Source organism: Mustela nigripes, chromosome 1, assembly GCF_022355385.1.
Source record: "Mustela nigripes isolate SB6536 chromosome 1, MUSNIG.SB6536, whole genome shotgun sequence".
NCBI classification, from domain to species: Eukaryota; Metazoa; Chordata; class Mammalia; order Carnivora; family Mustelidae; genus Mustela; species Mustela nigripes.
This window is the reverse complement of record NC_081557.1, coordinates 121180969-121208274: the sequence shown is the minus strand read 5'-3', so window position 1 is coordinate 121208274 and position 27306 is coordinate 121180969. Positions and strand designations below refer to the sequence as shown.

The 27306-nt window shown below is 36.8% G+C and overlaps 1 protein-coding gene across 5 annotated transcripts; it reads right to left on the bottom strand.

The window, feature by feature from the left end:
- Window positions 1–1652: 1652 nt before the first annotated feature.
- On the bottom strand, window positions 1653–26946 carry PBK (PDZ binding kinase). Of its 5 annotated transcripts, none has more exons than XM_059393545.1 (9): window positions 26786–26946; window positions 22960–23109; window positions 20920–20997; window positions 16569–16662; window positions 12097–12239; window positions 11424–11593; window positions 9616–9745; window positions 3093–3266; window positions 1653–2606 (listed from the first exon to the last, which is right to left on the bottom strand). In XM_059393545.1, exons 3-9 carry the CDS (start codon window positions 20975–20977, stop codon window positions 2407–2409), a joined length of 969 nt encoding a protein of 322 aa, XP_059249528.1. In that variant the 5' UTR covers window positions 20978–20997; window positions 22960–23109; window positions 26786–26946; the 3' UTR covers window positions 1653–2406. The 5 variants fall into 5 exon arrangements, with proteins under 5 accessions (XP_059249528.1, XP_059249538.1, XP_059249519.1 ...); XM_059393555.1 differs by having other exon boundaries at window positions 26791–26946; XM_059393536.1 differs by lacking the exon at window positions 22960–23109.
- Between the last annotated feature and the right edge of the window lie 360 nt (window positions 26947–27306).

Genomic DNA, 27306 nt, shown 5'->3' with positions numbered 1-27306 from the left:
CAGGATGTGGAGATTGAGCCCCACATCAGGGTCCCAGCTCAGTGGAGAGCCTCTCCTTTTGCTGCTCTCCCTGCTTGTGCTGTCAAATAAAATCTTAAAGAAATAAGAATTTGTAAAAAAAAAAAAAAAAAATTTTCTGGTGGCACCTGGGTGGCTTTACATCAGTTAAGTGTCTGACTCTTGGTTTCAGTTCAGGTGGCGATCTCAGGGTTGCAGGGTTGAGCCCCAAGTCTGGCTCTGTGCTCAATGGGGAGTCTGCTTGAGGATTCTCGATCTCCCTGTTCCTACCCCTGCTCTCTCTCAAATAAGTAAATCTTTTTTAAAAAACCAATTTTATTTTAAGCAACAAATTGTGGATAAAGTAGGAACCAGGAGCCAATGAATAATCCACATTTCTTGAGAAGCACTGATCTGTTTTCTAGAGGTGCAAACGGGTTCTTGGAGGCCTTGCCCTGATAACAAAGGGAAATTTTCTGGGAGGTGAGAAAGCTAGTTGGGAGAAGCCTGTGTAGAACTGCCAATTATAATTAATTCAGCAAAAAAGTCCTGCTGTATCCTTCACTCAGTCACATTACTTTTCTGAGAATAAGGCAAATGGTCCCAAACAAGGTAACATCTAAGATTCACAGAGCAAGTTCCAGAACAGGATAAAAAACTTTCTTGGAGTTGGCAACAGATCACCTACAACTTTGTATTGAGGACTTTAAGACCCCCCATCCAGACAAAAAATGCCAGGAACATTTTGCAGTGTCTGCCATTGACAAGTGACAAGTGCTGTGAATTTGCTGACCCAGTTCTTGGGTATTAGTTTGTTCCCATTTAGATATTCCAACTATACCACCCGAAACAAATTTCTCATGGGAAAAAAAAGGTATAGGTTAAGAAAAGTATTGGATTATGTATTAAAAAGAAAGCTGCAATTCATGAGAATGGTCCGAGAGACTTGTCAAACTTGGCAGACCTAATGAGATCATATAAAAGTCAACGTGAGGGTAGCTATATACAGCATGCAAACTTGTACATTAGATTTTTCTATGAGTCAGCTTTCAGTTTGCTTTAATGTCATTTTACTGGTATGCTGATGGAACATACACCCATTAATATCTGTGTACTATTGCTTGGTACAATCTCATTCTAAAAGGAACCTCCAGTGAATTCTAGAATTGTTTAAAGCTCAGTGTGTAATGGTTCTTCCTCTGTCCACAAGAAGGGACAGTAACTTTTCAAACTCTTTGTACAGTCAAGTCCAGGTGTATCACCTGGAGTCACAAACACAACTCACTAACGACAAATGCCCAGGCGGGGGGCACTGGGGTGGCTCAGCTGGTTAAGTGTCCAACCTTGATTTCATCTCAGGTAATGATCTCAGGGTCCTGGGACCAAGGCCCATGAGCCTGCGCTGGGCTCTGTGCTCAGCGGGAAGTCTGCTGGAGAGTATCTCTCCCTCTCCCTCCGTCCACCCCCTTACTGTCTCTCTCTCAAATAAATGAAAAAATCTTAAAAAAAGATAAAATGCCCCAGCGGCTGTGGCAGAGAAACTGCTGATCCAAATCACCCTTGTTTTATAGGCCACAAGAAACTCACATTCACTCACATTCATTCAATACATTTAATGATGACACTCAAATTAATTATGTATAAAATAAGACAAATTCTGGTAACTGAAGTCTCCTTTATTCTATATCATCCTATTCAAATTTTATTGTTCTTACACCGGAACTATGAAATGCTTAAGACAGATCACTAAATAAAAATAAAAAAGGGATCTCCATGCAGAAAATACATTTAATAAATTAAAGCAAAAGCGAAAGACCTGGGGAGATCCAAGAGAGCAAGGCAAGCCTGAACCAAAAATGCCTGTAAATACCCAAGGAGCCAGTCTTTTGAGCCTCATTCTCTCAGCTTCTGGTGACCATATTTAGTAATAAGCAGGAAAAAGTTTAATGGTTTATAAAAGGCCAGGAAAAAGTTTAATGGTTTAAAAAAATAAGCAAACATGGACTTATTTTGTAGTGCGCAAAGTGCTAATCTCAATAGATCCATTAAAATAAATTTTTGGAATTAATATAAGTAATGGTCACTCAATCTAAATTGTTAGACATAGAGTGTATAGTATTGTGTTATTGCTAGTGTTTTAAATTGTACAAACAAATTCACATACTTAAGTAGCTAGTTTCTTAAACTTAATAGAAAACTTCTACAATCTCAAATGCTTACTATCGTAAACATGTTAAATATAAATAATTGTTTAAATGTTCTAAGAGCCATGGTCCTAAAGCTGGTCACTTCAAAAAGTATAGTAATTACAGCTTATCATAGTAACTATATAATGTATTACACTAAACAGAACAGTTATATACATGAGCCAACGTAAAGTAAAGCTCAGGAGTCACAAAAATGAGGGGATCACTGGACATCTATTTCCAAAGCTTCCACAATGTGTGCGGCAGAAGGGCGATCTTTAGGATCTTCGTTAGTGCATACAGAGAAGAGTTCAATTACTTTCTGGTACGTTTCATCTAGTTCTTCCATATTAACAGGAGGCCTCGTCCCCAGAGCTGCATAGTATGCTTCATCATCAAAGTCACTTTCATCAAAAGTTTGATCTGCTCAAGAGGAGTTGACACAAACAAAATAACACGAAGTCATGGAAAATCTTAGCATCTGCTCAAACTCACCCTCCAAAACAATAGCTCGTCACCTGGGAGACAGGTGGTCTCTTCCATTACCCAGCCATGGCAGAGATGAGCTACCGTCATGGTTTACAGGTCATGAACCCTTCCCTTCTTACTACATGACAGCTCTCCAATTCCGCTGGCGAGGGGAGTTTCCAAGGAAACTTTCTGCTCTGCAGGATCTTCTCAATTTATCTCCCTATTTATTGTCAATTAACATATTTCTCATTTGTAGGAGATTAAACTGAGATCGTGCCAAATTAGTCCTCATTAATATAATCCATTATCTCATGCACTAGATCAAACAACTTCCTCTTTTAAATTTTAACTTAATAGAAAGATGAAATATAATTTTATCAGCTAATCTTAGTTCAAAATGAAGAGACTGGGGTTTATAGTAAAAATATGTAGTTATACCTTCATCGTCATCATCTGGGAGATTAATGTGTGGAATAGACAAAGTCATCATTTCCCATAGAGTCAGGCCAAAGGCAAATATATCTGCCTTGTCAGTAATAATCCCATTCTCTTCCAAAGCTTCTTTGGGTTTCCAAGGCTCAGTGCCAATGTAACAGGCCTCAGGGTCAGTCACTGAAACAAGTAAAATATAAGAATGTCGGTCTTTAGGGCAAACACTAGAGATCACTAAGAAAGGCAACCAACCTAAAGAAAACTGGATAAATGTTTTAATGGTTACTAAATGTAGGTAATAAACATGAAAATACACTCAATCTCAGTAAGAATTACTTTTTCCTTATCAAATTGTAAAATATTCAAAAAGCCGGCCAGTTGGCAAGGGTGTAGAGAAACAGCATTTCTCTTAGAAGGTGGCAGGAATTGGGGTGCATGAGGGGCTGGCTCAGTCATTTAAGAATCTGACATGCCTTCAGCTCAGGCCATGATCTCAGGGTCCAGGGATCAAGCCCCAAGTGGGGCTCCCTATTCAGCAGGGAGCTTCTTCAGATTGTCCCCCTCCTTCTGCCCCTCCCCTCTCTTAAAAAAAAAAAAAAAAAGAGAAGTGGCAGGAATATAGAATATAGATACCACAAAAGACCTCAAATAGCCAAAGCAATCTTGAGAAAGAAAAACAAAGCTGGAAATACCACAATTACAGATTTCAAGATATACTACAAAGCTCTAGTAATCAAAACAGTACGGTACTGGCACGAAAGTAGACACACTGAGGGACAGAACAGAGCCCAGAATGAAACCATGCTTATATGGCTAATTAATCCATGACAAAGGAAGCAATCAATATATGGTACTAGGAAAACTGGACAGCAACATGCGGAAGAATGAAACTGGACCCCTTTCTTATACAAAAACAAACTCAAAGTGGCTTAAAGACCTACATGTGAGACCTGGAATCATAAAATTCCTAAAAGAACACACAGGCAGTAATATCTTTGACATTGGCCTTAGCAACATTTTTCTAGATCTGTCTCCTCAGGCAAGGGAAACAAAAGCAAAAATAAACTACTGGGACTACACCAAAACAACATACTTTTTTTGTACAGTGAAGGAAACCATCGACAGAACAAAAAGACAACTTACTGAATGGAAGAAGATATTTGTAAATGATATATCTAATAAGGGTAAGTATCCAAAATACATAAAGACTCATAAAACTCAACATAAAAAAACCAAACTATTAATTAAAAATGGCAAGAGAATCCAAACATTTTTCCAAAGATGACACACACCCAGCCAATGGGCACATGAAAAGATGCTCAACATCACTCATCATGGGGAAACTGCAAATCAAATTCACAAGATACCCCCTCACACCAGTCAGAATAGCTGGTATCAAAAAGACAAGAAATAACAAGTGTTGGTGAGGACGTAGAGCAAAGGAACTCTCGTATACTACTGGTGGGAATACAAACTGGTATAGTCACTGTAGAAGAGAGTATGGGGGTTCCTCAAAAAATTAAAAATAGAATTACCATATGACCAGTAACTCTACTACTGGTATTGACCCAAAGGAAATGAAAACAATAATTCAAAAAGAAATATGCCCCTCTCAGTTTACTCTAGCATTGTTTACAATAGCCAAGACCCAGAAGCAACCCAAGTGTCCATCAATAGATGAATGGATACAGAAGATGTGGCTTACACACATGTACATATATGCCTGTGTGTGTACGTATGTATGTACACACATACACACACAATGGAATATCATGGAGCCATTAAAAAAAAATGAGATCTCACCATTTCCAACAGCATGGAAGGACCCAGAGGGTATTATGTTAAGTGAACTAACTCCAAGAAAGACAAATACTATAATTTCACTTATATGTGAAATCTAAAAAACAAAACAAATGAACAAACAAAACATAGAAACAGACCTATAAATTCAGAGAACAAACTGATAGTTGCCAGTGGGAGGGAAAAGTGGGTAAAAGGGAATGGGAGGTACAGATTTCCAGTTATAGAAAGAATAAGTCACAGGGATGAAAGGCACAGCAGAGGGAATAAAGATGGTGCTGTAACAGCGCTGTATGGTGATAAGTGTAGTTATACTTATGGTGAGCACAGCAGAACATACAGAACATACAGACTTGTCACTGTTGCGTACCTGAAACCAACATAATATTATGTGTCACCTATGCATTAATTTAAAAAATACATATAAAAACTTTAAGAAGGGGTAAGAACTGTGTCCATCCATTTTCCTCTATATTCACAGTACCTAGCACAATACCCGACTGCACTCAATACAAAAATATTTGCTAAATCAATCAACCAATCTAGAGATAACCATTGTTAAAATTTGAGCTTGTCACAGAATACCTCGTGTATAATCTACATGAATATGTCTCCTATTAAAATACAAAACATAAAAATAAGTTTTAAAGATTTAGATGTATTTTTTCCAAACTTGTCTTAATACATATATATTTAAGTGCTATTTTAGAATGTGTTTGTTTCACTTAATATATCTGGACATACCATTCCTACAAATATAAACCTATGTAATTCTAATGAAATTCTATTGTGTGGTGGTACAGTAAATTAAATCATCCCTTACTGATGGACATTCACTTAAAATTCTGCAGTCTGTTCTGCTACGAAACATATTTTTGTAACACAAATTAGTGCAGAAACAATGAAGTATAAAAAGATTAATTTTGTTTCCCCATTACCTGTTATTTTTAAACTTCCTCATAAAGAGAAAGCCTTTGCTCAAGAGAAGAAAAATGCCTTCTCTTAATGCACGACTGGTCTAGCAGCTTTAAGAGCTGCTAGGCTCACTCTAACCTTAAATTGTCTCCTGAAGCTGAGAGTTCCAGTAAAGGAGCTGCCCAGACACTTCCCCCAAGCTTGCCAATATTTTTTTTTTCTTGAGAAAGCCAGATCAAATTTTTAAATTTTATTTTTTTATTTTGTAAAGATTTTATTTATTTGACATCACAAGTAGGCAGAGAGGCAGGCAGAGAGTGGGGGAAGCAGGTTCTCCGCTGAGCAGAGAGCCCGATGCGGGACTCACCTAGGATTCTGAGATCATGACCTGAGCCGAAGACAGAGGCTTAACCCACTGAGCCACCCAGGTGCCCAAATTTTAATTAAAAGTATCTATTGAAAATAAATGCCCTCAAGGAAGCACAAACCCAGGTTTATGTTTACTCAGGATGGACTGAGGCTGAGGGTCAGCCAAAATTCCAAGTATTCCTATTTTTATCAGGATCGTTATTGTTTTTGTTTCTGCTTTCCTTTTAAAGCTACATGGGTTTTGATTTTCTGTCTCAATTCTATTTCCTCTATAAGCCTATGTCTCCTTTGGTTTTGCTAAGTTAATATATCAGGTCATTATTAAAAATACCTACTCTGGGGGTACCTGGGTGGCTCAGAGGGTTAAGCCTCTGCCTTCAGCTCAGGTCATGATCTCAGGGTCTTGGGATGGAGCCCTGCATCGGGTTCTCTGCTCAGCGGGGAGCCTGCTTCCTCCTCTCTCTCTGCCTGCCTCTCTGCCTGCTTGTGATCTCTGTCTGTCAAATAAATAAATAAAATCTTTAAAAATAAAATAAAATAAAAATACTTACTCTGGAAAAAAAAATACCTACTCTGCCCAATTATTTCTTTTGGAATACGTTCTTGGGAATGAATTATAGGATCAAAGGGCATTTTGAAAGGGTTTTCTTCTTTAAAAAAATACCCCTTTCCAAATTGCCCAGTGTAGCAGTTACCAGTGCTGTTCATCAAGTAGTTCATACTCTCTCCCCTCAGGACACATGGCAGGATTGCACTCTCTGGCCTGTCAAGCTCAGATGGAGCCAACTGCCTGGTCCTGGCCAGCGAGTTGTGAAAGAGGGGACTTATGTCATTTCTAATCGTGAGTATCTGTTAACGCAAGACTTTCTAGGGCAGCACTTTCCAACAGAACTTTCTGTGACAATAGAAATGCCCCATATCTGCCTTGTCCAGTATGGTAGCCAGTAACCATACATAGCTACTGAGCGCTTGCAAAGTGGGTGGGTGGGCTGAGAACGGAATTGTTTAAAATGTTAAAATATTAATTTAAATAGCAAGATGTAGCTAGTATCTACTGCAGTGCACACATAGAGCCTTTTTTACCCCTCCATACATACAATGATGACAATATTCCATACAATGGATGTTCGAGCACCTTAGGTCCTCAAGTGAGCATGCGTGGAATGCAGCCATCTGGACGTGCAGCCTGAAAAAGCCTTGGTTGTTGATGCCGCTGAGTTTTTGAGGGTTTGCCGCCACAGCACAACTTAGCCTAACCTGAATGGTACACCAATCGTACTTCTACATCGCATATGAGAGTACACGTTAAAGCTATCCTATCACTCGTAGTAGCATTGAGAAATTTGTTAAAGAATTCTTCATAGTCATGGCTTTTTTAAAAATTGTATCTAACTTTGGTCCTTCTTAATCCCAATATTTAGGAAATATTTACTTACAATTTTTTCCACTTTTTTTTTTTTACATCCTCAATCTATGAGGATGAGCATGAGTATGGAAAACAGCTTTATTTTTCTAAAACATCCAGACATCATCATTTATTGACTCAACCACCTCTTTCCCACTAATACTAAATTGTCACTTTTATTATAACAAATTTGATATATTTGGGAATACCTGACTTTATATTTTTCTGCCTATTTTCTCATGAGTATCACTGCTTTAATTACTGTGGCTTTATAATACTTCTTAACATCTCCTTGGGAAAATTCCTACGGGTCATTCTTTCATAGAATTTTCCTGGCTCGTTTGAACATATATCAAGGATGAACTGTTAATATGTTTATGAACTGTATTACATGTTTATAAACTATGAACTTTGACACATTCTAAAATAAAATAGATCATATTGGGATAATGCAGAATTTATGGGTTTTTTAATTCATTCACTTTCTGCTTTCTGTTTTTTAGGGCTTCATTTTTTTTTCTGATGAGAGCTGAATACTCAAACTTAATTTCATAAAGATTAAATAATGAAAATGTTTTAATCTGTGTAGTGTTGACAATATCAAATAGGTTTTGGTTTGTCGTTACATTCTCCTCATTTTGTAAACATTTATGTAGGTGGAATTTGATTTCAGATAAGAATTATTTACAAATATTTTGAATTCCTAAAAAATGCAGGTGTTTTGTTTCTAATCGTGTCATTAATTTCTAGATTTTTAGTGCTAACTGACATAATGACTGTCAACCATTAGGCCACTTATACTATTATTTTAAATTTTTTTTTCAGTGTTCCAAAATTCATTGTTTATGCACCACACCCAGAACTCCATGCAATACTTCCATTTTTTGTAATCTGAGGTTTTCTCTTATAATTTATGTTCAATTTTAATAAATACTTGGACGCATAGAGAATGACCTTATTATCTACTCAGCACTTCTACATCTTAGTTTTGTCTATCTGTTCTATTAAGAACTGAGAAAATTATGCTAAAAAAAAAATCTTATTTTTACTGTTACTGTTTCACAATTTCTCCTTTAATATTTGAAAGTTTCAACTCTGCAGCAGTTATGTAGCCTAAAGGCTTGTAATAGGCCTACCTTCACGAATGATTACAGACATCTGTATAAAGTTGCTCTATTCATCTTGGTTTTTTCCTTCAACCTAACTCATAGATTATTTTCCCTTAGTTAGAAATTAAAGAGTGCAAAAGTTCTTAACAGCATTCGTTAATCTTATATTCATATCAAGAAGCAAATTTAAATGTTATTTATTAAATAACATGTTGAAAGCAAAGGCTTTCTTTACAAGGCTGGCTTTTGGTTCTCACCGAGATCTTAAATTCTCTGAGGATGTATTTATATTAGAGTGAAAAGAATGAGTAGAGAGACAGGCCAAGGGACAAGAAGCAGAAGGCCTTTAGTAGCACCCCACTTTCCTACTTCTACCCCGTTTCTACCAGTTTCTCCAATCTTGTCACTAAATGAATTCCTTTATAAAACCTTATTAAAAGAAAACTTTGTTTTCTAGTCTCAGATCTTTTACCACATAAAAATCCCAATCCTGGTTAGAAATAGTTCCTAAAGTCACCTTTGGTTAAAGTAGATGTTAATAAAAATGAAATAATTTACATTATGGGTGTAGTGGGGGGGGGTGCTGGAGGCTAAGTGGAAGAGAGGAAAGGAAGGATACTGTTTACTGTATACTTTTTATACATGGTTTTTGATTTGTGAAGTACGTAAGCTTATCTATTAAAATACATAAAAATAAGAAATTTAAAAACTACATAAGAATAACGTTTAAAAATTCAAATATTACTGGGGCGCCTTTGTGGCTCAGTCAGGTTAAGGTTCTGCTTTCTGCTCAGGTCATGATCCCAGGGTCCTGGGACAGAGCCCCCAGGGAGTCTGCTTCGCCCTCTCCCTACCGGCTGTTTGTGCGCTCTCTCTCAAATAAATAAATAAAATCGTTTAAAAAAAAAATAAAAATTCAAACACTACTTACCAGTCATATTTTCATCCAATGGTAGAGAGACTCCTACATCACAGATTTTAATTGTTTCAAAATCACCTTTAATGACAACATTTGAAGACTTTATATCTCCATGAAGCAGTTTCTTTTCTTGGTGTAGATACTAAAATAGTGGGAAATTTAACACATCTGAGCAAACACATAAACTGATAAAAATATATATGATAACTTTCAAATACAAAAAAACAACTGAACTCCCTTCCTGAACTACATGCAGGGCGATCTGTCCATCATTTCAGATTACTCAAAGTCAGACAAGAGAACATCCCAGGTTACTCCAGTCTGCCATACTGAGCAGACATAAGGCGGCTTTGGAAATCAATGTCTGTTTATAGATAAGCTAACTTTTCCTTTTCAAATGCATTTCATACTTTTACAGCAAAAGGGGATACTGTGGCTTTAAAAATATATCACAATTCTATTTGAGACTAGTAAGTTTTAGAAATGAATTTGGAATCTTCAAAATGAGGCACATTTTTCACAAACAAGTTGTCAAGATAATGCAGATAAGGGCATTAGTTACAACAAGAAGAGGAAGCAGAAATATCATCTAAGACTAAGAGTTTATTTTACACATTAACCCTTAGTAATGATACTCACCCATAATCAAAAATAATCCTGCCAAACTCTTATTTGTTCATTCATCAGCATTTGAGCAACTACTCTGTGAGCTGCTTGAAACTAGTGCAGAGACAATTTTGGTATATACTTTCAAACACCTACTGTGCTTAATTTAAATGTTGATCATAAATTGAGTATACTCAAATATATTTATAGTGAAATTTATTAATTGTACTATCCATACATAAAGTTATTTATTAAATAATTCAAATGATTAATTTAGCTTATCCTATCCATTTAAAATCAGTTTTTCTACATACATATGAAAATATGTACTTAGAAATACTGCTTTTATGCAGTTTCATATTTCACAAGTCAATTTTATATGAACTCTTAACATGCAACTTTGACGTCAACACCAATACATGCTCCACTTTCCAGTCATCCAACAGTGTTCCCAAGCTGCCGTTTCTCCTGTTCGGTTACCTACCATAACAAATTCTTTTCCTTTTGTTGTATGTATTCAAAGGCACAACAATTTATCTGACAACACTAAAAGAGCTTTTTTTTTTTTCACTTGACTTATAGATGTATATTGATATCCAAAACTTAACATCTCACAAAGCAATCTTTAAGAGGTTTGTTTACATCCACAGAGGATTAGGTTATCCACACCCCCCCAGGAATAATTACTAAATTTGTGTTAAACTGATTAATCCTTTTAACCAAACCTAACATATGATCTCTATAAACAAAACTACCTGACTTGGATTATTTCAGGCTCTGTAAAGGCCTCAAACAATACTCTGCTCATCAAGATAAGGAAGCCCTGCTAGCTGCAGTATGAGAGTGGATGAAGACTTTCACTTAGCACATCTACTTCTTTTGGGGAAAAAAAAAAAAATCCCACCTTGTAATTAGGTATGTAAGATAGTTCTTTTATGTTCCACAAAAGCCATTTAAAATATAATGGCCTGCTGGGGCGCCTGGGTGGCTCAGTGGATTAAGCCACTGCCTTCGGCTCATGTCATGATCTCAGGGTCCTGGGATTGAGCTCCGCATCTGCTCAGAATCCCTGGTCAGCAGGGAGCCTGCTTCCCCCTCTCTCTCTGCCTGACTCTCTACCTGCTTGTGATCTCTCTCTCTCTCTCTGTCAAATAAATAAATAAGTAAAATCTTTGGAGGGGGAAAAAACCAAACAAACATAATGGCCTGCTTACCTTTAACCCTCTCGCCATGTTCAAAGCAACTTTTAAAATTACAGCTGCTGGAAAAGGATCTTGGCTGTCTTTATTTCGTTCTTCTATTAAGTCATTTAGAGACTTTTCACCTCCATATTCCATAGCAAGACAAAGACTGCCATCACTGGCTTCAGTGAAAGCACGATAACCTTAAAGAAAACAGGACATTTTCTTACAGGAATAGGAAAAAATAACAGTATTTAAGTTTTTTTACAGTGATGTGATTGGAAACTGACAAAATACAATGAAACAATTATTTATAAAGCTCGTTCAGTAGATACAATGTAAAATGACTTCAGTGTTTGCCAATAGTAACACAAATTAAAATATTTTTAAATGTTCTATGCCTCCCTAAATATAATGGTTTCACTAGTCTTATTTACATTAAAGATGAAAATAAGGAAATTATCTAAATGAAGGTCATTTTATATTCCTGAATTCTCTACAGTGCCAGCATCATAATGAGTATATCTAGTCCCATTAAATTTTAAAAATACATAAGCATCTAAAAATATAATTCTTATTTTAGAACATTCACAATAATCTGGTTCTTGCCAAACTCCATCACCACCTTCATTTTGACTGGTCAAGAGACTGTATAAACTGTTTCTGAATAAACACATGCACTACTTCAAGATAAATTTAAACTTACCTACAATGTTTGGATGATGGAGGTTTTTCAAAATCTTAGCTTCATCTATTAGTCTCTTTTGATACATACTTTGATAATGATCATTACATCTAGGGTTAATCTTTTTCACAGCCCAAGGAGAATGAGACAAACCTCTGGGAGATCTTAAAAAAAATAATCAAACAATGTATGGAAACAATAATAACATAATGCATTTCAAATGACTAACAAGAACATTCAGATTTTAGAAAGGGTTCAATAATAATTTGTTTAAAAATTTTTTACAAATATTTTTGACTCCTGGGACACCTGGGTGGCTCAGTCACTGAAGCATCCAACTCTTGGTTTCAGTTCAGGTTATGATCTCAGGGTCATGAGATCGAGCCCTGCATTGGCTCTGTGCTCAGTGCACTGTCTACTCAGGACTCTCTCTCCCTCTCACCCTCCCCCACCTCCATGCATGCTCTTTCTCAAATAAATAAATCTTTAAAAAAATTTTAAAATAAAGTATTTTTGATTATCAGCACCTCTGCTACATATTCTTTTTAATTGGAAGATATATAGCTCATATATCTATTAGTTACAAGAGAAGTCTGATATCCATTGCTGAAAGGGAGGGGTTAAAAAGAGACAACTAAAAGGAAAAAGATGAACATTATAAATTCTAAACTTCAAAATTATTATACTATTTTCTAATTTTTTCCATTTCAGCATGTCAGACTACCAACTACTTATCAAACATTTAACTATATGTACCAGAGGTAAGTTATAGAATGCTAAGTAATAAAGACTACTATTCAAGAAGTTTAAAGAAGAGATGTATGAGAAACATTTGGCCCATATACAATTGTGCAAAGAGTAACAGACTGCTCTTCACCAACAAATATTGTGCCTCCACCGTAACCGATCTGTCCAATACCTTCCACCATATACTCAAAGACACAAGCGTAAGGAGATAATAAACACAAATGAGAAAAAACATAAACTGTCTGTTTTCTAAGAAGCGTCAGTCATTTTCAGAATATTTAAGGGGAAAACAGGTGGAACAAAGTCAGGGAAAAGTTACCTGATAAAGTAGGTAGTTATTCATGGGACAACAGCAAATTAAGAAGGAAAAAGTGTATGCAGCATATGGGCAGGAAAGCTAATAAAAGAGCCTCGAAAGTTAGAGATAAAACATTTTACCATAAGAAGATAAAACAGACTAAACAAAGAATCAGGAATCCACTGTTTTTTACTAACTCATGAACATGGCTCCATGATTGCAGGATCTTTTTTTTTTAAATCAAAAAACATGCACTCAAAGGATGACTAGATTTCTTAATTCACATCCATCTATCTATCATAAGTCTATCCAAAGTATTCTTAAACCTCCAGTTTTAGATAACAATAGCATTTAAGGATGACCTCTTCCATGTGATTTTATTATGAAAAATATATTTTTCAAAGTTCAAAGTGTACCCCTCAGCTTCTGAAGATTTAGAATTCAGTGAACAAATCCATCTTCACCTTTTCCACAACATATCTGAATCTACCGAACATCAAGAACATATTTACGGGGGCGCCTGGGTGGCTCAGTGGGTTAGGCCTCTGCCTTCTGCTCAGGTCATGATCTCAGGGTCCTGGGATCGAGCCCCGCATCGGGCTCTCTGCTCAGTGGGGAGCCTGCCTTCCTCCCTCTCTCTCTGCCTACTTCTGATCTCTGTCTGTTAAATAAATAAATAAAATCTTAAAAAAAAAAAAAGAACATATTTACGAAATCTGAATAAAATATTTTGCCAAGCTAAAAATTGATTCATTGAAAAGACAAAACAGGCAGAGTTTTAAAATGAGATTGCACAAGGGAAAAAATGAGACCCAAATAATATTGCCAACAAAAATAGAGACATAACCACAGATTTCTCAGAGATAAAAATTATAAGTGAATAAATACTAAAACTTTTACCCCAATAATTTAAAGGACAAAATGGACAAATTCTTAGAAAAATCTAAGAAACCTGACAAAAGAGAAAATGTAATCAAGAGTTTAAAATATTCCCATAAAAAATACAAAGCCTAAATAATTTTACAGGTCAGTTTACTAAACTTTCAAGGAACCTATCATTCCATCTTACACAAATTGTTCCAGGGAATAGAAAGAAAAGGGGCTATGAATCTAGCATAACCTTAATAAATCAAATAAGGACAACAGAAAAAGAAAAATCACAAACAATTTCACAGACATAAAAATTTTAAATAGCAAAATGAATTCATCAGGTTTATTAAAAAATAATAATATGTCACAACTAAGTTAATCTAGGAATCTAAATTTGATTTAACATAAAAAATAGACTTCTTGGTTAAAAATATAGATTTCTAGCTTATACATACACAATTAATTACGATCTGTCCCAAGCCCCATTAAAATAAGAGAAAATGGGTATTTTAAGACCTATACCCAATGAGAGGGATAGAAATAATGAAAAGGAGACAACAACATACTTTCGGAAGCTTAGAAGAGCATGGGGAAGCCCATGAAAGTAACAGACTAAACAGGCCTACTGACCTTCTTGAAAGTCACTTAAAAAGCAGGTGAATTTCTAGACACACCCTCCCCGATTCTGCATCAGCTGTCCAGCTATTCCCCCAGCTTCTGAACACTGGAGACCCACTTTGGAAGGGTTAAAGCAGAGAACTTTAGCCTGAGGTTTACTGCCATAGTTGAGAACTCGTGAAGCACACGGGAAGAGTAATCCATGACCATATGCATATTAAATGCTGAATGTGTTTTCACATGTGTTATACCGGTTTATTAACATCCAGACCAGGATGGAGAGCACTTATAGCACCCTCAAAAGACTTAGGATGCCAACTGAAAATGCAAAATGTTAAGATAATTAATGAAAAACAAAACAGACAAAAATGAAAAAATAGAAGTATCAGAAGATGAAGTTGTTGGAGAAAGCTCCCAGAAATCAGAGCAAAAAGAAAATGAGCCCCGCACCCAAAAAAGAATAATAGGAATTCCAGATAGAGAGGAGAATAATGGGGATGAAAATTATCAACAAAGTAATTTAAAAAATTATTTCCAAAGATTTAAAAGTAAGAATTTTCAGATTCCAGAAGGCCCACACCCATGTATCTCATTGTGAAATTTCAGAACATGGTGACAAACAGAAGATCATACGAGGTTCCAGGACAGTGGGAGGGACAAATAACCTAAACCAGATTACATAAAAAGCAGCAGCAATCAGAAAGGCTTCAGAAATCTCAATAGTAACACTACAGGCTAGTAAACAATGGAACAATGACCTCAAAATTCTAGAGGAAAATTATTTCCAAATAAGAATTCTGACTCAGAAAAACAAAAAGGCCCATTCAAGAATGAGAGTAAAATGAAAACATATTCATAAATGCAGATTTGCAAAAAAGTTATTTCCTGTACGTCTTTCAATGGGGAGCTACTACGTGCCCTCAGTCAAAATAAAATATAAACCAAGAAGATACAGAAAAACAGAGAGCCCAATTCACCAGAGAAGTGAAGGAAATCTCTACCAGTTAAAAAAAAAAATCCCGGGTGCACAGGGCTATGTTAGGAGGAGTGGTAGGTCAGTAGGTGACTACTATTGTCAGTATCAACAATGTGAAGTTTTCTAATTAAGTCTTGCCTACAGTAGAACTTTGTTGGTAACACACATTTTACATTTAAGGATATTATTTTAAAGGGAGGGGAAAATAAGACTAGCCATAAATCTGTGAGAATTTTTTCTTTCAAAATAACAAGCTTTTAGGCACTAAAAAAATGAAGGTCTAAAAAACAAATAGCACAAGAACACACGAAGGGGGTGTTTAAACTACAAATATTCAAGAATAGCCATTTAGTAAAATAATTGCTATGCTAGTCTCAATTCATTACCTTTTTTATTGAAGAAAGCATTTCTATTTGGAAACAATATAAACCTAGATAAAGCTAACAATATGCTGGTAGTCAGCCTGATTCCAAGAACGCAATGAGGAATATATATTGACTTAAGTTATTTGCCACTTAATAAATAAAAGTACAGAGTAATGGATATAAGAAACAACTTTAAAAAAATGTTTATTGACACCTATAATTTCACTCTTCTTTTAACACAATTTTCCTACTTTAAAATCAAGCGTATACCCTTTTTTTAAAGGTTTTAATTTATTTATTTATTTAATAGAGAAAGAGATTGTGTGTGTGTGAGCAAGAGAGCACAAGCAGAGGGAGCAGCAGAGAGGGAGAAGCAGACTCCTCACTGAGCAAATTCCTTCTCCTTTAATAATCTATCAGTAGGAAGGTAAGAGAAAAGTTAACCAGGCAAAACTCTGGCAAAGTTATAAAAGGCTTCTAAGACAGGAATATAGCAGTCAGATAAGACCAGGAACATATCTGAGATCAAAATATTTGAATTTTCATCTTCCTTTTTGTCTTCAATTACAGGGCAACTAGGGTTCCATGTGAAAAGTTTAATGTGGAATGTTATACTCACCTTTTCATAAGGTAGACGTTTACCCCAGTGCCAAAGCCAAGCTTCTGCATAAATGGAGAGGCAGGAATATTTATACATGGAGTTGAACATAATGCTAAATGTCAGAAAGAGAAATAAAAAAATATAAAATGAGCATTTGAAAAGACCTCAACTAAAGCATAAATTGGCATAGTCTTCTAGAGAGCAATTTGATACTAACTACCCTAATTTTAAGTGGAAACCCTTTGACCAAATCTACTTTTGAGGCCCTGTCTTACAATAACACCGAAGCACGGGTCAGCAAACAGCCTATTTTCGTTTGGCTCACAAGCTAAGATTTGTTCTTAGATTATAAAAGTGTTGTTAAAAAACAAATAATAATAATCCACAGAGTCCCTATGTGGCCCACAAAGCCTAAACTATTACTGTATGTTGTTTGCCAACTGTGTACTACAGCATGTGTGCAGACATCATACACACACATGCATGCACACATATGTATTTGAATATTGGTATTTGATTTTGTGACTGCAAAAAAACAAAAGCCTAAGTAGGCATCATTAAAGTCATAATTACACTCTATCTGTATTGCAGAGCTTTATGTAGTCATTAAAGAAGATGATATTGAGGAGTTCTACTTTTGTTCATGGAACAAATGAACAGCCTTCTTGCCATGAATAACTAAAACACTTGACAAAATGTAAGTTTTCAGACATTTGATGACAGGCAGAGCAGGGTTGTGAACTCTGAGTGAAGAGAAACAATGATGTGAGTCCTATCATAGCCCTAACTTGCTGTTTTAAGGCAGTTTCTGGGCTGCAGTGCAAAGAAACACAGCCCAGAAGTCTTGTCAAACTCAGGAGACAGAGATCAGAAGTCCAAGAGACCTAAGTAGCTAGAATTTGTGGAGTAGAGAACTATAGGGAGCCACAAAAGGAGAGAAAAAGCTCCAGAGACCTGAAAGAGGTCTCCCTCTTTTCAGTGTTGGTTATAAGCACATCCAATGGATAGACCCCCAGACCCACCCCCTGCCAAATCAGGGAAGACACCAAGTGTAAACAGTAGACTAAACAGCTGTCAGAGAGCACACGGGTCCAGGAATGGTTCAGTTACCAACAGCCAGGGTGTGGTAACTCAGTTAATACCCAGGGCATTGAATAAAGTCCTCTAAACAGTCCAGCTAAATTGTAACCCAAGGAAAAGGTTTACAATAAAGCTTAAAAGCAAACCTCAAAAAAAACAAGCTAATGTGCAAGTAATGTTAACTGGACCATCACAAAACCACACAGTCCTCCAAGTAATAACGAAATCTAGCACTCGACAATGTAAAATATCCAGCAGCCAATAAAAGAACCACCAGGCATGAAAGAAGAAATATGACCCACACCAGGAGAAAAATAAACCAATGGCAATATACCATAAAATGACAGTGATGTAGAATTAGGAGGTAAGAACCTTAAAATAGAAATCTCAAAAATATGCTCAATAATGTAAAGGAAAATGTGAGTATAACAATAAAAAAAAAGATGTAAAAAAGCTTCTAATGGAACTACAAGAAATAAAAAAGACAATGGATAAGAATTAGAGCATCTAGAGATGCTGTTAGAGAAGCATCTAGAGAAGAAGGTAACTAAATTTTAAGACAAAGCAACAAAAACTACCAAAAATGAAGTACAGAAAAAAAATATAAAAAAAAACAAAGAAATAATCAGCAAACTTTGGGACAATGGCAAAATAGTAGATTTGATCCAACCACAGAGAATTACATTAAAGGCTGTCTAAATACTGTTGTCCAGTAGAATTTTCTGTCATGATGGAAATGTTCTATATCTGTGTTGTCCAGTATGGTAGCCACTGGCCACATGTAGTTATTGAGCACTTGAAAAGTAGCTAGTACAACTAAGGAACTAATTTTGTAATTTTATTTTTAATTCATTTGAACCTAAATTTAAATCACCACATGTGGCTAATGACTGAACAGTCCAATTAAAGGCAGAAATTGTCAGAATGGATAAAAACAAAACAAGACATAATTATCTGCTATCTATTATAAACTCACTTTAAATATAAAAACATAGATGAGTTAAAAGTAAAAAGTTGGAAAACATCCTATTCAAACAGTAATCAAAATAAAGCTGGACTGGTTTTATCACATAAAAGTGAACACATATCACATAAAATGAACTTCAAAGAGTACAACACTGGATAAAGACATTTCATAATAGTAAAGTGGTAAATCATCAAAAGAAATAACCATCCTAAATGTAAAAGTATCTAATAACAAGCTCCAAAATATATAAACAATCACTGTAGCACTCAAAGGAAAAAGTAGGTAAATCCACAATTGTGGTTGGAGATACCTCTCTCAAAAACAGAATAAGTAAAATTGGTAGAGATACAGAAGACCTGAACAAAACAACTTAAGACAATCAACTTGACCTAATTGATAGTCATGGAACACTGTACCCCTACGCAGCAGAAAGCATGACCTTTTCTCTCTCTCTTTTTTTTTTTATTTGACAGAGATCACAAGTAGGCAGGGGGCAGGGGGAAGCAGGTTCCCTGCCGAGCAGAGAGCCCGATGTGGGGACCAACCCCAGGACCCCAAGATCACGACCCGAGCCAAAGGCAGAGGCTCAACCCACTGAGCCACCCAGGCACCCCAGCATGACTTTTCAAGTGCCTGAAGTGTTCACCAAAATAAATAAACCTCAAGACAAGAAAGAAAATGTAAAATACCAGTATCAAACATGAAAAAGGAGATATCACTACAGATCCAACTGACATTAGAAGGGTCATAAGGTAATAAAGAGAATATCAAAGATAACATTTTGCCAGTATATTTGACAATTTTAAAGTGAAAAACTTTATTGAAAAACACTAGCAAGGTTTATACAAGAAGAAATAGATAATTTGAAGATCCTTATGCCCTTGTAAAGTCACTGTTAAAATCTTCCTTCTGAGAAAACTTCAGGCCACATACATGGCTTTACTATCAGTAGAAGAGGAAAAACCAGTTAAGGAAAAAAAAAATTATCAACTCCACATATACTTTCCAAGGAAAGAGAAGGAAACACTCCCCATCATACTTTATGAATATAAAATATGCTAATATCAAAACCAGAAAGACATTCCAAAAAAAAAAAAAAGACTATACAGTCCAATATCCCTTATGAACACAGAAAATATTAGCATACCGAATCAAACAATACATAAAATACACCAGGAGCAAACTGACTTTACCCCAGGAATGAAAGGTTGGTTTAACATTTGAAAATTAACATAAGTTACATTTAAAGACTAAAACAAGCAAACTATCTCAATGGATTCTGAAAAAGCTCTTGACAAAGTTCAACATCCATTCATAATAACCTTCAACCTGATGAAGGCTAATAAAAGGAAATCCCTCTCCCTGATAAAGGATAACTGAGGACACCTGGGTGGCTCAGTGGGTTAAGCCTCTCTGCCTTCTGTGCAGGTCATGATCTCAGGGTCCTGGGCTCGAGTCCCGCACTGGGAGCCTGCTTCCACCCTTCCCCACTGCCTGCCCCTTTGCCTACTTGTGATCTCTCTCTCTCTGTGTCAAATAAATAAATAAAATCTTTAAAAAAAAAAAAAAAAGATAACTGAAAAACCTACATCTAACATAAAACTTCACTAGGAACAAGGGAGGTATGTCTAATTCACACCTCTTCTATTAAAAAATATACTAGAGCCAATGAAATAGGGAAAGAAAAAAAGAAACTAACACAGACTGGTTAAAAAAAAAAAAGTAACACTATCTTCATATATTCATCTACAACAGTACCAACTCTGTATGTAATAGCCTAAGAAACCCATAAAAAGCTAATAGAAGAAGTGACAGCACAGTTGCAGGACACAAAGTCAGTACACAAAAATCTACATACTAGAAATGAATAAGATAAGATTTTCTCCTAAATTATCTTCCAGAAAATGTATAATTTTAATCATTTTTGTATGATTAAAGTGGAGATCAATTTGCATATGAATATCCAAAAGCTTTTTGTTGTTGTTGTTGAAAAGATTACCCTTTATTCACTGAATTGCCTTAGAAATTCTTCCCCCACAAGAGCACTGCATGTACCAGAAGGGGAAAGCTAAAGTACTTCATTCTAAATCGGTTAGAATATCAATAAAATTATCCACTAGATGGCCAAACCCTGGCCTACAAAACAAGTCTTATTAAAATCAACATTCCAAAGAGGACTTACGCTAAAATTGTATGTGTATGATAAATAATAATTAAAGGATCAAACTCTAATAATGATAAATAATAATTAAAGGATCAAACTCTAATAATGCTAAGACATTTCTATAGCAATAACAATGAAAAAAGATTTTTATATCTCACCAGATTTCTTTTTTTCAGATACTTTGCTTGGTGTCTTGAAATTATTGATTTCTTCCATTGTAATAAACACTTTAGGTCCTATGATGAAAACAAATTGAAAATTACACTGCAGTTATACAGATTACAACTCTTATTCATGAAGGAAAAAAACCCTGTAACACTGTAACTCATTTTATCATATAAACATAAAATCTGAGAACTGAAAAAAACCATGACAAATATTTAGTCCAATTTTATTTACAATGAGAACACTGAGACCTAGAGAAGTAGAACTACTTACCCAATGTCATACTATTAATTATTAGGTTTTTATGCTTGTGTATTATTAAAAAGTAATATACACACTAGGGGAAAAAAGTTATATATGAACTTGGTTAAAAAATAAAAATCACCTAGTACATAAAGTTTCCCTCTCACTTCCCGGGGGTCATTGTTAACAGGTCTTTCATACATTTTAGAGAAACCATCTGTGCAAGCAGCATTTATTCAGAACAGCCAAAAAGAAGAAGCAGAAGTATTCATCAGATGATGAATAAACAAAATAAGGCATACAATATACACAACAGAATTATTATTCAGTAATAAGGAGGAGTCCTGATATATACTACAGTATGAATGAACCTTAAAAAGATTATGCTAAGTGAAAGAAGCCGGACACAAGAGGCCACATATATGATTCCATTTGCAGAAGATGTCCACAATAAACAAATCCACAGACAGAAAACAGATTAGTAGTTGACAGGAGCGGGGGAGAAGGGAGAACACAGAGTGACTCCTGGTGGGTGTGGGGTTTCTTTTTGTGATGATAAAAGTGTTCTAAAATTGGGTAGTGATTTAATATACTTAATTCAGACTATTCCTAAACTTGCTGCATCATATATTTTCAGAGAGTAAGTTTAATAATATGTGAATTATATATCTCAAAAAGTTATATAAAAATTATCTATCAACAAGAAATATACATACTGTGTATACAAGCAAGTTAATCCAAGCTTTTTATTTCTTCTGTAATACGTCTGTTAAAGAATCCTTTTTTATAAAAATTTTAAATATTACTTTTTCTTTATTAAAAATAGTTTGGTTCATATTAGATTTATTGTAAAGCAAACTGTCACTACATGTCTATAAGATTGTTTGGTTTGCCTATTAAAAAAATTGGGAGGCAGATTAAGGGTTTGTATCCAAAATATATAAAGAACATAAAAAAATCCAATTAAAAAATGAGAAGACTTGAATAGACATTTTTCCAAAGACATAACAGATGACCAAGAGGCACATGAAAAGATGCTCAACATCACCCCATCAGGGAAATGCAAATCAAAATCACAGTGAGACATCACCTCACACCTGTCAGAATGGCCAAAATCAAAACCACAAGAAACAACATGTGTTGGTGAAGATGTGGAGAAAAAGGAACTCTCATGCACTGTTGATGAGAATGCAAATTGGTGCAGCCACTGTGGAAGACAGTATGGAGGTTCCTCAAAAAAACTGAAAACAGAACTATTCTATCTTCCAGTAATCTCACTACTTGGTATTTGCACAAAGAATACCAAACACTGGGTGCCTGGGTGGCTCAGTGGGTTAAAGCCTATGCCTTCGGCTCAGGTCATGATCCCAGGGCCCTGGGATCGAGCCCCACATCGGGCTCTCTGCTCAGCAGGGAGCCTGCTTCCCCCTCTCTGTCTCTGCCTGCCTCTCTGCCTACTTGTGACCTCTGTCTTTCAAATAAATATATAAATCTTTAAAAAAAAAAAAAAAGAATACCAAACACTAATTCAGAGGGATATATGCACACAAATGTTTACTGCAGCATTATTTATAATAGCCAAATTATGGAAGCAGCCCAAGTGTCCATCAGTAGATGAATGGATAAAGAAGATGTGGTACAAATATGTAGTGGAATATTACTCAGTCATAAAAAATGAAACCTTGTTGTTTGCAACAACATGGATGGATCTAGAGAGTATAATGCTAAGTGAAGAAAAATACCATATGATGTCACTCATATGTGGAATTTAAAAAACAAAACAGGGGCACCTGGGTGGCTCAGTGGGTTAAGCCACTGTCTTCTGCTCAGGTCATGATCTCAGGGTCCTGGGATCGAGCCCCACATCCGGGCTCTCTGCTCAGCGGGGAGCCTGCTTCCTCCTCTCTCTGCCTTCCTCTCTGCCTGCTTATGATCTCTGTCTGTCAAATAAATAAATAAAATCTTTAAAAAAAAACAAAAACAAAAACAAACTGGAGGTGGTGAAACAAAGACAAACCAAAAAACAGACTCTTAACTACAGAGAACAAACTAATGGTTACCAGAGAGGAAGGGATGAGATAGGTGGAATAGGTGAAGGGGATTAAGAGTACACTTATAGGTGAAGGGGATTAAGAGTACACTTATGATGAGCACTGAGTAATACACAGAACTGTTGAATCACTATATTGTACACCTGAAATGAATATAACACTGCATGTAAATGACACTGGAATTTAAAAAATAATAATAAAATAAAATAAAAATTGGCAGGTAGAGAGAACATATGTTTAAATTTTGAATAGAGCTCTTAATAAATAGTATTTTTAAAAACTCTGCCAAGAAAAATCACCTCAAAGGCCTACCTTTAATTGTCTATTAATGAGAAGTTTTTTTTTTTTAATTAGTTACAATCACCACTGTTTTCAGATTTGCCTGAATTTTGAACACCAAAGATCTCCTCTTCGTGCAAAAATACCCTAATTTTATCAAGCGAAACATTTGACTAAAAGGAAGGAACACATTTTTCAGGACATTTGAGGTCTTTCAGGAAGGATAAACCATTTTAACAGAGGGGGTTGGAGGAGCTACTTCCACTTGGGAAATAATTTCCCCATATGGTTTTGATTGCCCTTCTTCCATCTTCATTCATTTGCCCTCAAAAGAAGTTGTGAAGGAGCACTCAATGAGCTTCTAAGATTCCTATGTACCTATGAGAAGCCATTCTTCATTCACTCAGTCAACACACAAACTTATTGAACATGTATTATGCACCAGGCACTGTTCTAGGCACCGGAGACCCAACAGTGAACAAGACCCAAACAAACAAGACAAATACAGAAGATAATGGTATAGGGGCTGGGGAAATATACAGCAGTGAGGTGAGACAGGAGCTCCTTTGAAGGAGCTTGAAATTTGAACTGGGGTGGTCAAGGGAGGTCTCCTCAAGATGTTGTTTAAAAGAAGTAAGGGAGCTAGTCCATGCAAATATCTAGGGGAAATCTGCAGGACAAAAGTAGTAAATACAAAGGCCCTGAGGCTGAAAGTATTCAAGGGAAAGCTAAGAGGGCAGGGCTAGCAAAAGGGAGAAAGAAATGAAGTCAAAGAGATTGGGCACCAATGAGAGCAAACCAAGTGCGGCACTGAAGGCACAAAGACCTCATCTTTTCTTCATAGAACATCCGTCACAGTAAGGATTTCAGCTCTTGCTGAGAAAGAGGAAGATATTGGAGGGTTTTACAAGAAAGAATAATATACTCCATGTTGTGTTTCAACAGGATCCCTCCCGCTTGTGTTTATTAACAAAAGGGGAACAAGGACAGACACAACATTGCAGTAATCCAGGAGAGATATGGTGGTTTGGATCAGGATGGTAGCAGTAAAGAGATAGTGAGAAATGGTTGGGTTCTAGACGTATTATGAATCTGGAACCAAGAAGAATTCCTAATGTTTGGATTTTTGTTAGGAATGAGAGAAAAGTCAAAGACAGCTCCAAGTTTTCAGACTGAGCAACTGAAAGAATAGAGGTACCATTACTCAGATCAGGAAGTCATTTTTTTTCTTTAAACTTTTTTTTTTTTAAAAGATTTTATTTATCTATTTGACAGAGAGATAGCATAAGTAGGCAGAGCAGCAGGCAGAGGCAGAGGGAGAAGCAGGATCTCCGCTGAGAGGGAGCCTGATGAAGGGCTCGATCCCAGGACCCTGAGATCATTACCTGAGCTAAAGGCAGCCGCTTAACCAACTGAGCCACCCAGATGCCCCAGGAAGTCAATTTTGAATACCTGATTAGACACCTGAATAAAAACGTGAAATAGGCAGCTGGATAAAGGTCTGGAATCCAATCTGAAGGTATAAATTTGTGGCATATCAGTATATACATATGGTATTAAAGCCAAGAGACTGGTTAAGATCATCTAATGAGTAAGTGAAGATAGGAAACACAGAACTCTGAGGAATCTCAACATGAGAGATGAAGAAAAGAGTAAACTGACAAGGAGCCAGAAAACTAGGATGCAAAAAAATCCCACAAAGTGAGGTATCCTGGAAATTTTACTGCCTTTTAAGTCTCATTGCCTTTTCCCTCAGCTTAAAGAAGATCTGATCCTCAGAAGCAGCATAAAATCCTCCTCCAGCTAAAAACATCTAAGTTTAAACAAGGCTTTTAATATTACATTCTAGAACACTCGAGGACTCAGTCCCACTTCCCACTACAGCCTACTTGCACCTAAAAACACTACACCCTCTCCATCTCACGGTTGTCTGAGCACCTTCTGTTATGGCAAAATAGTTCAGGCCTCAGGCAACTGAAAGATGGTTTCTAGCCACTAGTCCAAACTCACAGATTTGATATATGTAATCTATATACATATAGATCTATCTCTTTCTCTATATATAAATTGCTAAATAACCACAGTGTTCTGAATCACAAGGTTTTTACAAAGGTAGCAGCATTAAATTGTGAATATCTTACATGACGATACATTAGAAATGAAAGTATTATGACTGTGGACAAAATTTCATTGTCTATGGAGTATTTAGGAGATTTTTTTAAATCAAGTACTGTTTAAGAAGCAATATTTAAGAATTAAGAGAGCTCAGCAAGTTAATCAAAAGATCTATTGGATCAGATGTCAATAACTTTGGTATGTGAAGCCACTGTAGGACTAAACACATGGACACTAGTGGGCAGAACTGAAGTGTATAGACAGGCAACAACAACGAAAAAAAAAAGAAAGAAACAAAGAAAAAAAGAAAAAGCATAAATACAGAATTGGTAACGATAATGAGAAAAGGAAATAGAGGGGGAAAGAAGCCTGAAAAAGAAAGGCAAAGTTCTGATCGGATTATTTCTAAGGTTCTGCACGCTTTACATCCCAGGGCTTCCTGGAGGTAGAAGCACAAACCGTTTACCCACCCCGTCTGCTCCCTCCCACCCCCCATCCAGGAGCTTCCAGAAGGCTAGTAGTTAAAATCCTTCTTCCACTAGCTCAGTCACCTCACCTGAAAACTGGAAGCAACATTAGACGTGAAGTTCAAAGAAGGGAAGCGTGCTTTCTCAAGAACCCTCTTTTTCAAGCCCTACCCTCTCTGTTTCCACCAGAAATCCCTCACCAATTCCAGCCGCCCCTAAGAGCTGGAACTGAGATTCACTGGGCGGCGGTAAGAAACCAGCGTTCCCACCAAGCGCAAGCCTGTGTTCGGATCTGGTGCATCTAAGAGGTCCCTAAACCCTGGGGTCTCGCCTGGAGCAGAGACCCGGGCCTCTCGGCGTCTGTCTGTGAAACCAACCGTAAAATAAGGGCAACCCGCTAGATCCTTGGTCTTGTCCTACGGATCTTCCATAAACAGTACAGACTGTTAGGCTTTACTTCGAGGAAAGGGCAATTTCTTTCTTGAAATCCCCACCCTACCCTGCGATTCAGATGCACACGCGGGTTTGGGTCGAAAACACTTTTCCTAAGGGAATTCCCCGTTGAACGCCACATTCCCAACGTCACCTTTCCCTCTGGGCCCCGAGCTGTCACCAAGCAAACACAGAGACCGCGGCTCCGGGGGGTGCGGGGGCTCTGCCCCAAGCCCGGCCCACGCGCGGTTAGGGGGTCCACCAAAGCCCACCTTACCGCAACCGCGCCGGGGTGGAGCGGTCCAGGCTAAGGCTGTCTTGAAAACGGATCCCGAGTGGCCCTCAGCACAACCGCGGGCTGCCTCAGGGCCCGCCACCCGCCGACACGAGCACTCCGTAACAGTCGTTGGGACCGGACCCTCCCCGCTTTCAAAACCGCGCGCGCCGCCCTTGCACGGCGGCGAACTACGGGGCGGCACGAAGGACATAACAAACCGTATTCGTCGTTCTCGGCATTCCTCCTCCCCCTGCCCCTCGCTGGCTTTTCCTATCTCAGCCATTCCATCTTACTATCAAATGCCGACGCCTTGAAGACAAACGAAAGAAAGAAAAGACAAACTGATTTTTACACATCCTGTCAGCCATTCAGAGGGACAACTTCGGTTAAAAAGAGTTCTATCTTAAGGCCGAAATTCTTCCCCAATTACGAACCCCGTTCTTAAAATGTGTAATGATGATTATATAAATTTTATTAGAGATTGATTTGGCCTTGACACACTCTAAAAACGCATTA